This window comes from Malania oleifera, chromosome 10, assembly GCF_029873635.1.
Source record: "Malania oleifera isolate guangnan ecotype guangnan chromosome 10, ASM2987363v1, whole genome shotgun sequence".
NCBI classification, from domain to species: Eukaryota; Viridiplantae; Streptophyta; class Magnoliopsida; order Santalales; family Ximeniaceae; genus Malania; species Malania oleifera.
Window position 1 is genome coordinate 22,957,524 of NC_080426.1, and position 14,697 is coordinate 22,972,220.

The following is a 14,697-nucleotide window of genomic DNA, read 5'->3' on the forward strand; positions in this document are numbered from 1 at the left end:
TAACGTGGTAGAAGATATTGTTTTCGTAAATTACATTATTTCATATTTCTCCTTCTTTAGTAAGAAAATAAATTGCACTATTGTCTTCCCTATATTGATGCATCACCATGACATTCACTCCTTCTAAATCTGCCACGAGCTCCTTCCAAAATTTTCAAAGATACCATAAAGTACATTTACCTTTCCGAAACCAATAAACTACAATTCGCAAGTCACTTTCAATAATATACAAATCTAGCTTACAAATGTTATACCATAAATGGACCCCGATGCTTTCATGTCTTTTTTTTCATGATTGAGAAATAACTCGCGTTTTGTGACATGATCAATCAAGAATAATTTCTGCTTGCTGAATATAAGGGATTTAATTTTTTGGATCAAGGTGCTATTCATTGATGTATATCATATTCACTAAATGATGTTTAGTGGTTGCTAACACTACCTTCTCTAAACAAATCTTTGAGTTGAATTAATTAAAAACTTCAAGTAGATTAGATTCTTAGTTAAATTCAGACCATTGTTGTATTCCCCGTGAATCAGAACACCTATTTACACAACTAACGAGTGTATATATAAACTGATAAGTGGCCATCATAACAGTATAGAGATAATAACAAGTAAAAGCAACTATTTTTTATTTAATAAAGCATCAGCAGACTAACTAGCTGCAATTCTCTGATTGTCCCATGCTATCTCCATATACAGTCAGGAAATTAAACACACCCTCACACCCATCCGACCACTGGCGAATTTAGTTGTATATTTTTAAAGACAGAGTGATACATATGCATCAAGTAGTAGTAGTAGTGGGGATGGGGAGAGGGTGGAAGCCATGGCGAAGGCTGGCTTGCCAAACTTTCTCGATGTCAAACACAGTGTGGCCGCACTCATCCACCTTCCATTCTTCCAGTGCGTGCACTATGCCGGCCACCCTCCCTGCACTCATCGCTCTTCTCGGCAGCCAGTTCTGCATGTCATCAATCACACCCACGCACATTCTTTTCAAATTTTTCTATATTAATACACAGTAAATACTTTTATCTCTAATTATATATATATATATATAAATTATATATATCAGAAATTTAACAAAAAGACAAGGATCTCTCTTTTTAAAAATTCCAAACATCTCTCTATAGACCTTTTGTCAGAAAAACACAAATCTCTTTTTATATTTTGTAAAAAGATAAGTTTCTTTAAGAGAAATTTGTGTCTTTTTGGTAAATCTCAGAAAATGTTTGTAATATTTTTATTACTTTAGGGATGATTAATGTAATTTTTGAAATCTCAAATAAAATTTCTATCTTTTTATTAAATTTCAAAAGAGGTGAGTGTCTTTTGCACTACATATAAATTAAAAATATGTTTGCACTGACCTCACAGGAGTCGATGTTCTCGAGAGACACAGGAGCCATCATCGCGGGTGTGGTGTGGTAAGTGCAATCTTTCCTAACTTTCTTTGGTGGGAACTCTGAGAAGGGTATGAATACTGTTCCCTTTGGTGCCCTCATTTGCTCTTTGTCTCTCATTCCCTCTCCAACTATCCATGTCTATATTGCCAATATATGGACTTTGAATTTATTTTAAAAAATTTTAGAAAAATAAAAGTAATAGGGAAAAAAAAAATTTACCTTATAAGCATAACTTTTTGAGAGTTCCAAGTTATTTTTGGACTGGTTGACCCTTGTATAAAGCTTTGCATATTCAGCCTCACGTAAAACAGCCACCTAAGCAATAAGAAGCTTATATCAACCCGACTGGTAAAAATTGCTCAGAAAGCTCAAATACATATGAGGTAAGTTAAAAAAGAAAGATTAAAATTTTGAATTATATGTAGACGACATTGGAATGATTAAGTGTGTTTTCAGGAGAATAAAAATTGCTCAAGGATAACACACAAATTTGAGTTTTGAACTTTCATAATAGACACTAATTATGAGAGAATCCAAATATTAAGATGATCCTAACAATATATAATTGGAATGATATATCATTTTAGTTTGGAATTTGAATGTAAGTACAATCTTATTATCAGTAAAGGTGCACAGAAAAAATATTTATGGAATATATTGTTTCATTAAACATTACCTCACATAGTACAAACAATATTTAGGTATAACTTTTTTGTTTGTTTTCAGTGAGATTAGTTATCATATATATATATATATATATATATATATATATATATATATATATATATGTATTTCAATAATAAGTTTTAACAATAATATCATAATTTAACACATAATTTTATATTATTTGTTCAACATAATTGACAAATATTGATAAATTCATATGAATAATATAGTATTTATAAAAATTGCATGTAGCACATAAAACTTTAAAAATATTATGCACATGTACATATGATATAAATTTATTTGTGGCGGATCAATTTAAATGTAAAATTAATTGATAAAAATAACATACTGATATAAACCATGATAATATTGAATGAGGATTTAAGATGTAAAATTTGAGTAAAGTTTAAATATATTTTTTTATAAAGTATGGAAAGTTAAACACTTATTAAATTGTATTGTACTGTATTTATTATATTGAATATTTTAAAAATATTCCTAAAATATTCTTAGGCCTTTGTTGGAGAGAATCAAATGTGGGACAGGCGCGATAACTGCAAGCCATTAGCCTATCAATTAGTAGGTGGGTTAGTAATAAAGGGAAGGGGAGAACACCTGTATTTATAAATGAGGGAGAGAGACTTCAGGTCTCGAATGTCTTCTCTAAGAATAGATGGGGAGGCTGAGAGTGAGCAAGCCATCAGCCCGTCAGCATGAGAGTCTTTCTTCTTCTTGTTTTCTCAAATGGAAAATTTGTCTATTTTGTGTTGCTTTCTTAGTGTCCCACATAAAGATAAGATGCTAGTAGGGTACATGGGAAATGATATATAATATATTCTTCTGTAAACATTTGTCGTGTCTGATGCAAACTTTTATTTCTATTAAATATGAAATGCTAAACCCTAGTGACAGTGAGCTCTCTAGGCGTCAGTATAGTATTGTGGGCCTGAGGTGGTCAATTCCCAACTAGTGGCGAGTGCGGGCCTTCAAAAAAATCGTTGCAATATGTATTGCTGTTGTGGGCCTGAGGTGGCCCATCTCTATTACCCTACTTACAGTATAAAATCAAATCAAGATGGGAGCGCAGCAAATTAAAGCCATGATTTGTAGGCACGTACCTTGATGCCCTGGTGGCACAAGGCGAAGGCAATGGAAGAAGCAACCTTAGAAAGGCGTCCTGTGAGGAGGACTTGGGTTGTCCCCTTGGGGATGCTGTTGACCACAATAGCCACTGCTAAGCTGCTTCCATCCACCACCTTTGTCTTCAACTTTGGGTTCCTTTGCACATAAAGCCCACCCCATTTGTTGAGTGCCTCTCCCTGTAAAATAAATAAATTATATGATCAAAGAGAGTGTCTCATAAATATCCTAGTAGTTAGAGGTGAGACGTTTGTGTTGAATGAATCCTCTTTTTGTGGAGACATAGCCTCATGCAATAAGAGCATGAGACTTTCATGTTGTTGATTTCAATTAGGTTCAAAGCTTAATTATTAGATGTTAAAAATGTGTATGGGATGAGAGATAAAATGTCTCTTAGGTGCTTGTTATATAATCCATTGGATCTAAGCATCCAATGGAGAGAGAGAGAGAGAGAGAGAGAGAGAGAGAGAGGCAATGGGTCAATGACTTGCCTGGTTTAAAAGACCCAAACTCAATACCCTAATTCCCCTTTCTTCTGCATCCAATATGGCTTCTTCAATCAACTTATTAATTGATTCCCTTTGCCAGCTGAAGTAATACTGCAATATATATATATATGACAATGCCATTATTTATGAGAAGTATATGAAATCATCAATCATTGAATTACTATTGAATGTTCAATCATGCTTGTATGAGCAATTACTTGAGTAGTGTATTTTGGGATTGCCCATGTTTGTAAGTTGAGTTTTTTGAAGTGGTTCCTCTCAATGACAAAAGTGCGACCATAGATCCAAGTTACCACGGTAGACCAACAAGTTAGAGGCCACATTGCCCACATGTACCACTTGTTAGGTGTGTGGGGATGGGATGCCACAGATGCAAATCCTAGTCTGAGATGATATATGGAATCAGGGGTTGTTAGATGTGTCAAGTGCACCACATTGGGCGAATCTTCTTGTCTTTGTAGTGATCTTTCATACAATTTCTCTGATGTCTTGTCCATGGTTCCATAGATGTAGTCATAGATTGGCATGAATAGTGAGTAATTAGTTCGAAACTGGGTATGATGCAAAGAGTGAAACCTGTATATGTTAATAAAAGATATTGTCAGGTATCTATAATTTGTACATATGTATGTGTGTGTTAGGTATAGGGGAAGAGAGATTAAATTGAAGGTTACTTACGAGGGGGTGTACACCAAATACTTGAGAGGGGGGAAGATGGAGAAGAGGGTCTTAGGAATAAGCTCGAAGTTGCAATGGCCCATATTGTTCATAAAATCAATATAAGTGATGTAACCAGCAATGGCCATTATAGACCCAGTATCGGTAAACACCGATGTTAATAATGGAATTGCAAACAAAAGGAAGTATACTATGTGTTCTGCAAATGGGTGGATCACAGCTATCCAAAGAGGAAAAGAAGAAAAAAAGGTCATATGTATGTTAATGGAACATCATGTATGGTTCAAAATTATATATATTATATGATTATTTATACTAAATGAACACAAATGGATATATATGTATTATACTTACAAGTAATGGGCTCGGTGACAATAGAAGAATGATGGTGAGAATGGTAGCGTGAGTAAAGATAATGGTGGTGGAGTGCTCTATGGAACCAGTAGTAGAGAAACTCCACAGGCCCCATATGAAGCAAAATTATAAGAATAATACCATTTGTTCTCCACATGGGCAGTTGAGATGCCTGAGGCATTGTCAAGTTAACTAGGTAGAGTATAATTCCATTAAACAAAATTTGGTCATCCCTGCAAATTACACCACCCAACTCGTCATTATATATTCATAATGTAAACGTTTTGTGTGTGTGTGTGTGTGCGCGCGTGAGAGAGAGAGAGAGAGAGAGAGAGAGAGAGAGAGAGAGACCAGTTTCTTTCTCTATCAACTTGGTCGAATTCAATACTCTTGTCGACAATCCTATTGTTGCCTTTGGTAGTTCGATAGCGAGAAAGGGAAATCCATATTTGATTGTGGAGCATCCTCCACAAGAGAAGTGGGAAAATGGCCAAGTTTGTGAAGTCCCTCTTCCTTTCATCTTTCAGTGTGAAATATGAGTATATGCTATGGACCACCCATGGCACCAATGTCATGTACTTCAACCCACCATAGTTATATGCAATTAAGTAGAGAGAAAAAATCAAGTAAATATTTAGATAAAAATGTGAATAATTCTTAAGGACTTCCAATCACGAGGCATCAACCCAAATTAGCTAACAACATTTTGTACCTTTTGTGGAAGAAAAATTAACATGATCTAAATCAAATTAAAACAAGAGTAGAACCCATTCACAAACCTCTTTTTTTTTTTTGAAGATGGCATCAATGCACCCAATGTTGTTCTTGAAAATGTCCTAAATCCCCTTTATTTATTGAAAGTTAATTACAAAATCTCCCATGCCATTAGTAAGATAAATTCATTAATTTAAGTTATTTAACCACGCCATATTTTCTACTACTTAATTAAAAAACTGAGAATTATTTAATTGATTAATATGATACAATTAGACAATCTAACATATATAATAATTTCTTGTTAGGTAGCACTATTAGGTTTAGGGATATGTTTTATGCTTGAAATGTTATACTGATAATTTATTTGTCCATGTAATTGTGGAGAAATACTTGTATGGAACACTTCCTCTACACATGAACTCGCTAAATTAATATAGGACCCATATCATTGAGATCCATATTGAATCATACCTCTTACTTATATGGATTCAAATGCTAACATTGTATCATGTGATTAGTGAGTTGTAGGATGCAAAAGGTATTCCTTACAAGTTTTTCTGTTAATTGTATATTCATATCTGCAAGATTAATTATGTGATATGTACTTGTATCATGCATAACATGTGGTAGTTGCACATCTTTGTATGTAAATATTAGGGTTGTGATACTTAGGCTTGCACATCTTTAATGTTAAATTTGAGCATTAAGCAAATTGATCATGAGTCAATTTTTGGGTGAGGAAAAATTTGCTTTATCAAAAACCTCATTCATTTTCATATGAAACAAAATGTTTAAAATTGTAAAGAATGCTAATACTAAATTGCACATGCATATTACCCTTGATGGGGGTCAATAGTTCCCAATTTAGTATATAAAATATAGGTTGAAAGACATAGAACTCCCTTGATTTGTGGCAAAAAGACAGGGACCTCTTTTAGAGGTTTCAAAAGTTTCAAAAGCTTTTTGTAAAATTTCAAGAATTCCAAAGATGACCCTTAAAGTTTATTAAAAAGACACAACTCTCTCCTTATATTTTGTATTGTCTATCTTTTTTAAAAAATCTTAGAAATGGTTTGTGACTTTTTTGACACTTCATGAGAGGTCAATGAACTTTTTGAAACCTTACGAGAGATTAGTATCTTTTGTCCTAAATTATAAATCTATGTGTGTGTGTGTGTGTGTGTCTATATATATATATTATTTATAAAATATTGTAGTTATACACATCTTAATAATTTTAAGTTATTCTAAATATTTTTGAATATTTGAAAAATATAAAAAAGTAGACTCGTGAGGAGCATATTTTGTTCATATCCAAATGACATCTAATGCTAACTTAATTCAACTTACCTTAGGTAGAAATTTGTAAGTACTTATATTCATGTCTACACTAAAAGTTATCCATTTATATACAAAATAAATTATAGAATATAATCTTTCAAGCAAAAAATATTAATTTTACCAATGAATAAAAGGGCAAAAAATATTTTAATTTATCAAAATTCAAAATAACTAACTAATTAAGAGCAGAGGATTTTGTAATCAACTTTTTAGAGTAAGAAATCTATTGTATCTACGCAAGATGAAATGTTACTTTTCAAAAAATTTAGGAGTGTTAGTAATTTCTATCCAAGCAAACAATAATAAGGACGAAAGTGTAAAATTTAGTAGAAAAATATAGATTTGTATAAAAATTATAAATTTTTTCTCAAATTTAATTAAAAGAAAAAAAAAACTACCATATCCCGATTTTAAAAATCTTCTTTTGATACTCGATTTTCCCCTTTTCACAAAAACTAAATTCAATAAAAATTACTCTCTCTCTCTCTCTCTCTCTCTCTCTCTCTCTCTATATATATATATATATATATATATATATATGTATATATATATAATGTTTAGAATTTCAAAGAGTTAAAAACTTCACATTTTCTTTGGCAATGGACGAAGAGTAATTTTGCTTGAGTAATTATCAAAGTGGCAGCACCAAGTACACAGTGATGATTGCTTGGCGACAAGACTCGTATTAATTATTTCTCAAAAGTCAAAGTTGTCGACTTTCAAGTAGAATGAAAAGGATTGTCTGCTCATACTAAAAAAAAGGCGCATCAAATGTTCTGGCAAATCATCAATGTGGACATAAAACACATCTAATGTTCTGGCAAATCATCATCATAAATACTAAATACAAAAGTCAAAGTTTTAGTGATAACTTAATTAGCAGCACTAATATAAAAGAAAACTGTGCATGGGGAGGGGAAGACACATGCTTCTCTACGATGCTAATATATATATATATATATATATATGGCTCAAAAGGCCTAGAGTCATATGGGTATGCATAAATCATGTTGCATGTCTATAGATATTTATATTTTTTCTCCTGTAATTTTTGCTGTCTGTTTGAATCAAAGATTTATTTGAAAATAAAATAAAGAGAAAATAATCTTTCTATATCATCAAATAGTATTAAAAATAAAAGCATTTGAATATAATTAGAAACTTTAAAAAATCAATATTAATCATGTGTGAAATTAAAATTTTTACATGTTTGTTTACTCTATATATATATTACTTTCTTTGGTACACAAACTTTAAAAAGTAAATTTCTTTATATTTTTCTTTCCTTTTGTATTTTTCTAGTTTCAAACCATTAATTAATATCTATACTTCTAGCACATCTTCCCTCAATTATACATGTTCATCTGTCTATATTTTAAATATTAGATATGTAATATATTAATCTTACGTTTATTAATTTCATATATATAAAGAGGGAGATCCATTTTCAATATATTTATGCTTTAGAAAACAGATACACGGATATGTGCAAAGTAGGTCCCCTATATAATTTTTTCCATTTTTTTTTTTAAGATTTCTTCTTTTATAAAGCTTGTTAGGTTATTCATCAATAAAAGAACCACAGTTTCTAATACTTTCTATATTCAAATAAATCCTTAAATAAATAAACTGTATTTACTTCTATAAAAAATATTATATACATACGTTTAATTATCATTATTAAATTTTTTATTCTCCCTAAATTTGCATGCAAGAACGTGCATGTTTGGTACACCAGTTACTATTTTGATCTCTTCAATATCTACATACTTAGTGGATCTGATCCAGATAAAAGACTATGCATATATCTGCTTTATTTCTCTCTCTCTGTTTTTTTTTTTTTTTTTATAAAATTTTCTGTCAATACTCAAAAGAATAAGATAGTATTTGGAGTATAACATTAAAAATTTTAAATTTAAATTTGAGTAGATTTAGATAAGGAGACACAGTAAAGTTGCCCTGCAAAATACATATATAGCTGCTCCACAGAATTCCATGGTTGATGCAGAGAGAGAGAGAGAGAGAGAGAGAGAGAGAGCAGGTGGGAGGAATACCTTGAAACTTCCAAGACTCTTCCATGGCCAGTCAGTGAGGATTCCTGGTTTTGAAGCCATATGGTTATAATCAAGCAACACACTTTCTTTTCTACTCTTCCACCTTAGCTTGCTTCGGCGTCTACACTATCTATATATATAGATCAGCAATCAGCTGCAACTGGATGCATGGCCGGCTGGCTGGCTGAGAGAGCCTTTCTCATTTATTTCTCAACACCCAAGTCAGCCACGTGTCACTCAATGCTGCTGCCATGCATGCATATGCATCAACTCATGACCAGCAACACAAAGCAAGGGGCCCTTCCCCTTAATTACGTGGTACGGTGGCAGTGTAAAAATAAATTAATAAAACATTTAGATCATGATGAGACCAAAAACAGAAATCAAATCGAACTTTTTAAGCACAGACGTTAGCCCTTCGTAAAAATAAAATGACATTTGTAGGACACGGGGTAGGCCTATGATAGTACTCAGGACCCCTCGTACCAAATTGATGAAAATATTCTGTTCATCCATTAATTAATTAACCGCGTTCACCTACCATTTCAGTCTATTTATTTTCACATCAACGTGTCTCATTTCCGTTGGCTTGCTAGCTTAATTAGCTAGTTCAAAAAAAGAAACAAAATATAAAACGAAGGAAGAGCTGGTTCAGTTGATTGTGAATTTAATTAAGGAGGAGGATCGGAGGTGATCATCAACTTTACGTGTCTTTGAATCTGCCGATCTATGGCAGGGAAAGGTGAGCATTGAAGGCATGCATGTGATTGTGCTGTTTGTATTAACTAAGAATCATTCTAACCACGCCTTATGCTTTACTCATTCTCATAAAATTGAAACTTGTGGAGGAGGAATGAGTATTTGATTTTCTGTTATGTTTGTGCACGTAGCAAGTACTTACTGAGTTAGGTCAAGTTTGACTTGGTGTTTAGTTATGAGTTGCTTGATAAATTTTTTTATACGTGGGCTTCTCCTTAGAGTTTAATTAGCTCAACTAAAGTATTGACTTAATATATGTCTTGTTGAAAACTTGTTCAAACCTAGTTAAGGGTCATTTTTGTTTGTTTGTACGTATTAGGAGAGTTCTTACAAGATGGGGCTTGATATATATATAAGTGAATACCAACATGATCAAAAAGCTTAAACTATTAGTTTTTCGGCCTATCCATGCATATCATTTTCTTTATATAGGACAACTCTCACAAGTGGAAATTTCTAGTTAGAAATTCCGATCTGCCACTTTTGTGAGTCTCAAACACTCATTCTTGAGTAAAAATCATTACCCTCTTGAAGCCAACTCAATTCTCCAACAATTACTCAAATGGTTCTTATCACCACGCCTAACGTGTCTTAGATTGCATTATATATTTACCTTCAAATTGATCATGTACCTTACAAGTTTTGACTTATATATGATCCCCATCTACTCACCTAAATGATCCTTACATAGGGCAAATTGTGTCCTTAAGAGACTATTGGCTATTAAATGAAGACATATGTAGATTATCTCAAAAATAAGGGGGGCATGTGTAACCCATGTACGTAAATATTTTAACTTTTATTAATATGTCATCTAGTTATATGCCACAATTAATTAGGGAGAGAAAATTATGTTTTCGTGGGATCATAGCAAGAAAGGTTTGCTCTCAATGCAAACCTATATGTTAATTTATCCATTTAACAGTAAAAACCCTACTCACAAGGGCCTGAAAGATTGGTGTATATATAAAAGCTTGATTAATCATACCTTCCAAGATCAACTTCCTTGCTTGGATATCATCGTGAGAGAAATTTTCCTAAAATTAACAACTTATAAAAGAAAAGGAGATTCACTAATCACTAATATTTCTTATGCCCAGAGAAGGAGGAAACATATATACAGTAATCAAGTGCTACTTCACTGTATGTCCTTGCTTTTCATCTTACATTTTCTTCCACCTCCTTTAACTCTTGCATCATGCAAATCTCTATATGCATGATAGATTTATTGAGATGTTGGATCTCAAGGTTTAACCCAATTCATTTGGAAAGTTATTTCCCAAGCAATTATATATGGGAAATTTGGAAAGAGAAAGAGAAGAGTTCTCTCAAATGATTAAATCTAATAAAAAAATGTGTGTAAAAAAATTTGGAGGACTTGTCAGGAATTTCTATTGTGCAAGTGAATGATTTCATTTAATACTTTTGCGTTCTTCTTTATCCCCCACCTTCACTGAAAAGTAAGTTGTATTCCCAAGAAGAGAGGTGAATTGAGATTTAAAAATTACTTTGCAGATTCTTTAATAAGTGTTTTTTAGTTAATTTTGAATCCCAGCTATGTTTCTTTACAAACACAATGATTAAGAAACTTTTGAACCTTAATCAACTCAATCACACAAATATAATTGGTTTGCAATGATCAACACTCAATCCAATCAATAAGATAAGTTTGATTTCACAATAAAATAGAAATTTCAACAAGCCTTCAAAATTCAGATTTTGATATCAAACAAGTTACTTGAGTTTAAATTTATTAATGAACTTTAATATTTATCAATGTACTTTCTTTAATCAAGATTTCTGCAATCAATGTACTTTCTTTAATGAAGGTTTTCGCAATTACCAAAGTCAAATTAATTTCCAGCAATTAACTAAATATCCACACAATTTATAAATGCATAAAATTAAAGAGAGTAGGATAAGGAGAGTGACACCGTATTTTCACAAGGTTCGGTCCAAGACCTACGTCCTTTCCCCAAGCAAACCGCTGTGAGGATTTTCCTTTCCAACTTTTTTTATTAGGCCAAAGTTACGACCTCTCTAACAAGAATCCCATCTCGTTAGTACAATGATCCAATCCCTTGAACCATTAACAAATCTCCCTAGCAAGAATCCCCTCTCACTAGTCCAATGATTCAACAACCTAAATCGTCAAAAATCAACAAGATACAATTTGTGTACATTGATACTCTCAAAAGAGCTAATTAGTTGATTGAATGCACAACAAAGATACTTCAATTAAATATCAATATAGAAAGAATTGAAGCTCAAAAATTTATCACCGTGCTCTCTTTTGCATTTGAATTGCTCAGTAAGTAAGCAAAGAACCATGTGATTTGATTAGCAAGAATTTCACCAAGAACTTTAGTAGAGTGTTTGCAATAAGAGTTTTTGAAGAGTGTGAACAATATAGCTTGAATGTTGTTTGCAATTTTATTGGTGTGTAAAATCTTTAGGTTTGCCAAGTATTTATAGATGAAAAAAGCTTCTATTTAGTGTTCCCCAAGTTACTTTGAGTATTTCCCAAGTTTTTATAAAGTTTGGGGTCCAAGTAAACAAATTTGGAAATTTTTCTTCCCTATTTAAATTTGAACGTTACAAAGTACAGTCGACTGGACTATCAAGGTTAGTCGCTTGCTTTTTTAAAAATCAGCAAAATTTCAAAGTTAGAATGTCGTCCCCTGAACTCATGGGGTCAGTCGACTAGGCCTAATCTATGTTCCCAATTTATTTCAGTATAAAAAAGTACAATTATAACACCTCGAACCCTTAATCCCGAGTCCGGTGCGTTATACCTAATAAAATCCTGATAATCCATAAATCAAAGCATATGCAGTGGAAAACATAAACATAATCTCCATAAATATAATACTATAATACCAGAGTTTACTATTTCTACCTATAATCCATATTAATCATTCATCCACTTGTATTCACAAATCCATATACCTCCAAAAACTCAATCCACAAACCAGTATTCACAATCATTCATTTTTCAACAAACTTAAAACATAAAACATAAAGCATAAACTTTATACAATCCCCATAGTATATAAAAAATATACTTTTTTCCTTTACAATCCTCAAAATGCTAAAAATCCTTAAGCTCTCTAAGCCCAACCTTGAGGATAAGTTCTCTAAGCCCAACCTTGAGGATGCCCTGAAAAAGAAATAATCATATTCAGGTGAGACAGATCTTAGTAAGGGAAGAAACAGTATATTAAAACAGCGTGTGGCTTACATGAGATTTATAAATATCATTTTAATAACATTTGCAAAACGTTACCATAAACATTGAAATCATTTTCTGAACCTAATTAAACACATGCAAAGGTTTAACCTACAAGATTACCTAAGGATAGGGGTGATTACCTGCCCATACAAGTAGTACCACTCTGCTCTGATACTTAGGCAACCCGAAGGTCACTGTTGAAGCATACCAGGACACCTACCATACTCAGTAAACCCTCAAGTATAAGATTAATCTTGTACTCACACAGTTCAACAAAAGCTTCCCAGTGAAGGCCCTAAGGATAGGGAAATCTACTCGCCTATACAAGTAGGTTTCTTCTGCCTTAGTACGTTATGCAACTACTGCCACATCTGAAATTACTAGCGCATTCGCCTTTTTCAGCAAGTGCTCAAGCGAAGAGTATGCCTCACCCAATCGTAACATGTTCTAATAGCGCTAATACTTCTAATAACATAATACATTTATCTTTCTACCATTATTCAACCATTCACATCTATTCGTGTTCATAGCTTAAACATAACATTACATTTCACTTTAAGTGACTCTATCCATTCATATTGTTCACATTTCATATTTCATTCCATTATCATTTCATTGCCATTACATTGTATTTTCCTTTCTTTCATTCATACTACAACTGGTCTTTAACCATCATCAGTTAGTCTACAACACCTTTTAGCTGTCATCAGTTAGTCTACATAGAAATGTGCTAAAATATGCTAACATGGCTCTTTTCAACTGTTTTACATTTACATGGTTGCATTAACATACACAAGCAGCATAGTCCATATCATATTTTGTTCTTAATACTTTACTTACTTAGTCTGCATCTCATACATTTAACCTATATTTGCACAGAACTTACATTTAATTATGTCACACAATTTTAACAGTAAAATTCATACGCATTCCTGTAAAATAGGTCAATCAACTCTTAATGTTCATATACTAAAAATATATCTTTCATTTCTTACATAATTATCCTGAAAATATTATTCACTTTCATTGGTTCATTTTCACATATACATAGCTACATAAGCAATCCTAGGCTCAGAAAATATAATTTACATGATTGACATTTTATACCCAAATGAAAACTCATATACGTATATATATAACCTGGTCCATTTTATTTAATTCATAAAAACCTGAATTAATATATCATTTCCCCTTACCTGACTTCTAAATTACGCTGGTAGGATCCCTGAATTGATACCCGCAGCGTTCACTTGGACCCTCAATCAAAAATCTTAATTTAATTAAAATAAACTCCAACTAACTCAAATCTTAAGAAAAATGCTTATTTAGTACTTCCTAAGCTCCAAATAACAATATTCGTTAAGGAAATCCCAAAATAACTCACTTACCCTGAATTGGAGATGTTTCCCAAACCTTTTAACCCAACGATCAGTTCCTACAGCCTTGCAGAGAACGATCCTACGAACCTCGTGGTGGTTCCGAATCGTCAAACTGGGTCAAATTCAGCCCGAAATCGTAGAGAAAAGGCTGGGAAAACCATTTTTTAAAGAGAAAGAGAGTGAAGATTCTCAAGTTTCCTTGCTGAAAATGAGAATAATTCAATTTATAGGTAGGGCTTCGTCAACGAGACATGTGGGTTCGTCGACAAGCCACTATAGATACTTCATCAACGAGAAGATACTTTTGTCGACAAAATTCAGAGTTTAAAATTACTCTCTCTGGATTCCTTCATTGACAAGGGACTGGAATTCGTCGACGATCTATAGAAGGACACTCGTCGACGAAGACAGGACATTCGTCAACTAGGCATGTTTTTCCTTCTAAAATCCTTC

At 32.6% G+C, this 14,697-nt stretch overlaps 1 protein-coding gene across 2 annotated transcripts; it reads right to left on the reverse strand.

Moving 5' to 3' along the window:
* Nucleotides 1-608: 608 nt before the first annotated feature.
* Nucleotides 609-8,974, reverse strand: LOC131166032 (very-long-chain aldehyde decarbonylase CER1-like). 2 transcript variants are annotated; one of them, XM_058124252.1, is made up of 10 exons: nucleotides 8,875-8,974; nucleotides 5,114-5,340; nucleotides 4,763-4,995; nucleotides 4,409-4,628; nucleotides 3,928-4,306; nucleotides 3,713-3,820; nucleotides 3,200-3,400; nucleotides 1,632-1,727; nucleotides 1,377-1,550; nucleotides 609-967 (listed from the first exon to the last, which is right to left on the reverse strand). In XM_058124252.1, the coding sequence occupies exons 1-10, from the start codon at nucleotides 8,932-8,934 to the stop codon at nucleotides 791-793; spliced, it is 1,875 nt and encodes a 624-aa protein (XP_057980235.1). In that variant the 5' UTR covers nucleotides 8,935-8,974; the 3' UTR covers nucleotides 609-790. The 2 variants fall into 2 exon arrangements, with proteins under 2 accessions (XP_057980235.1, XP_057980234.1); XM_058124251.1 differs by having other exon boundaries at nucleotides 3,200-3,396; nucleotides 3,709-3,820; nucleotides 8,875-8,969.
* Nucleotides 8,975-14,697: the final 5,723 nt, after the last annotated feature.

What these genes read in the sequence shown, in the direction of transcription:
- LOC131166032 (XM_058124252.1), bottom strand. Translation starts at nt 8,934, where the DNA reads ATGGCTTCAAAACCAGGAATCCTCACTGACTGGCCATGGAAGAGTCTT. An exon ending in TGTCACCGAGCCCATTACTT is followed by an intron (nt 4,629 to 4,762) that starts GTAAGTATAATA and finishes CTCTTTGGATAG; the next exon opens with CTGTGATCCACCCATTTGCA. An exon ending in TCCCAAAATACACTACTCAA is followed by an intron (nt 3,821 to 3,927) that starts GTAATTGCTCAT and finishes TATATATTGCAG; the next exon opens with TATTACTTCAGCTGGCAAAG.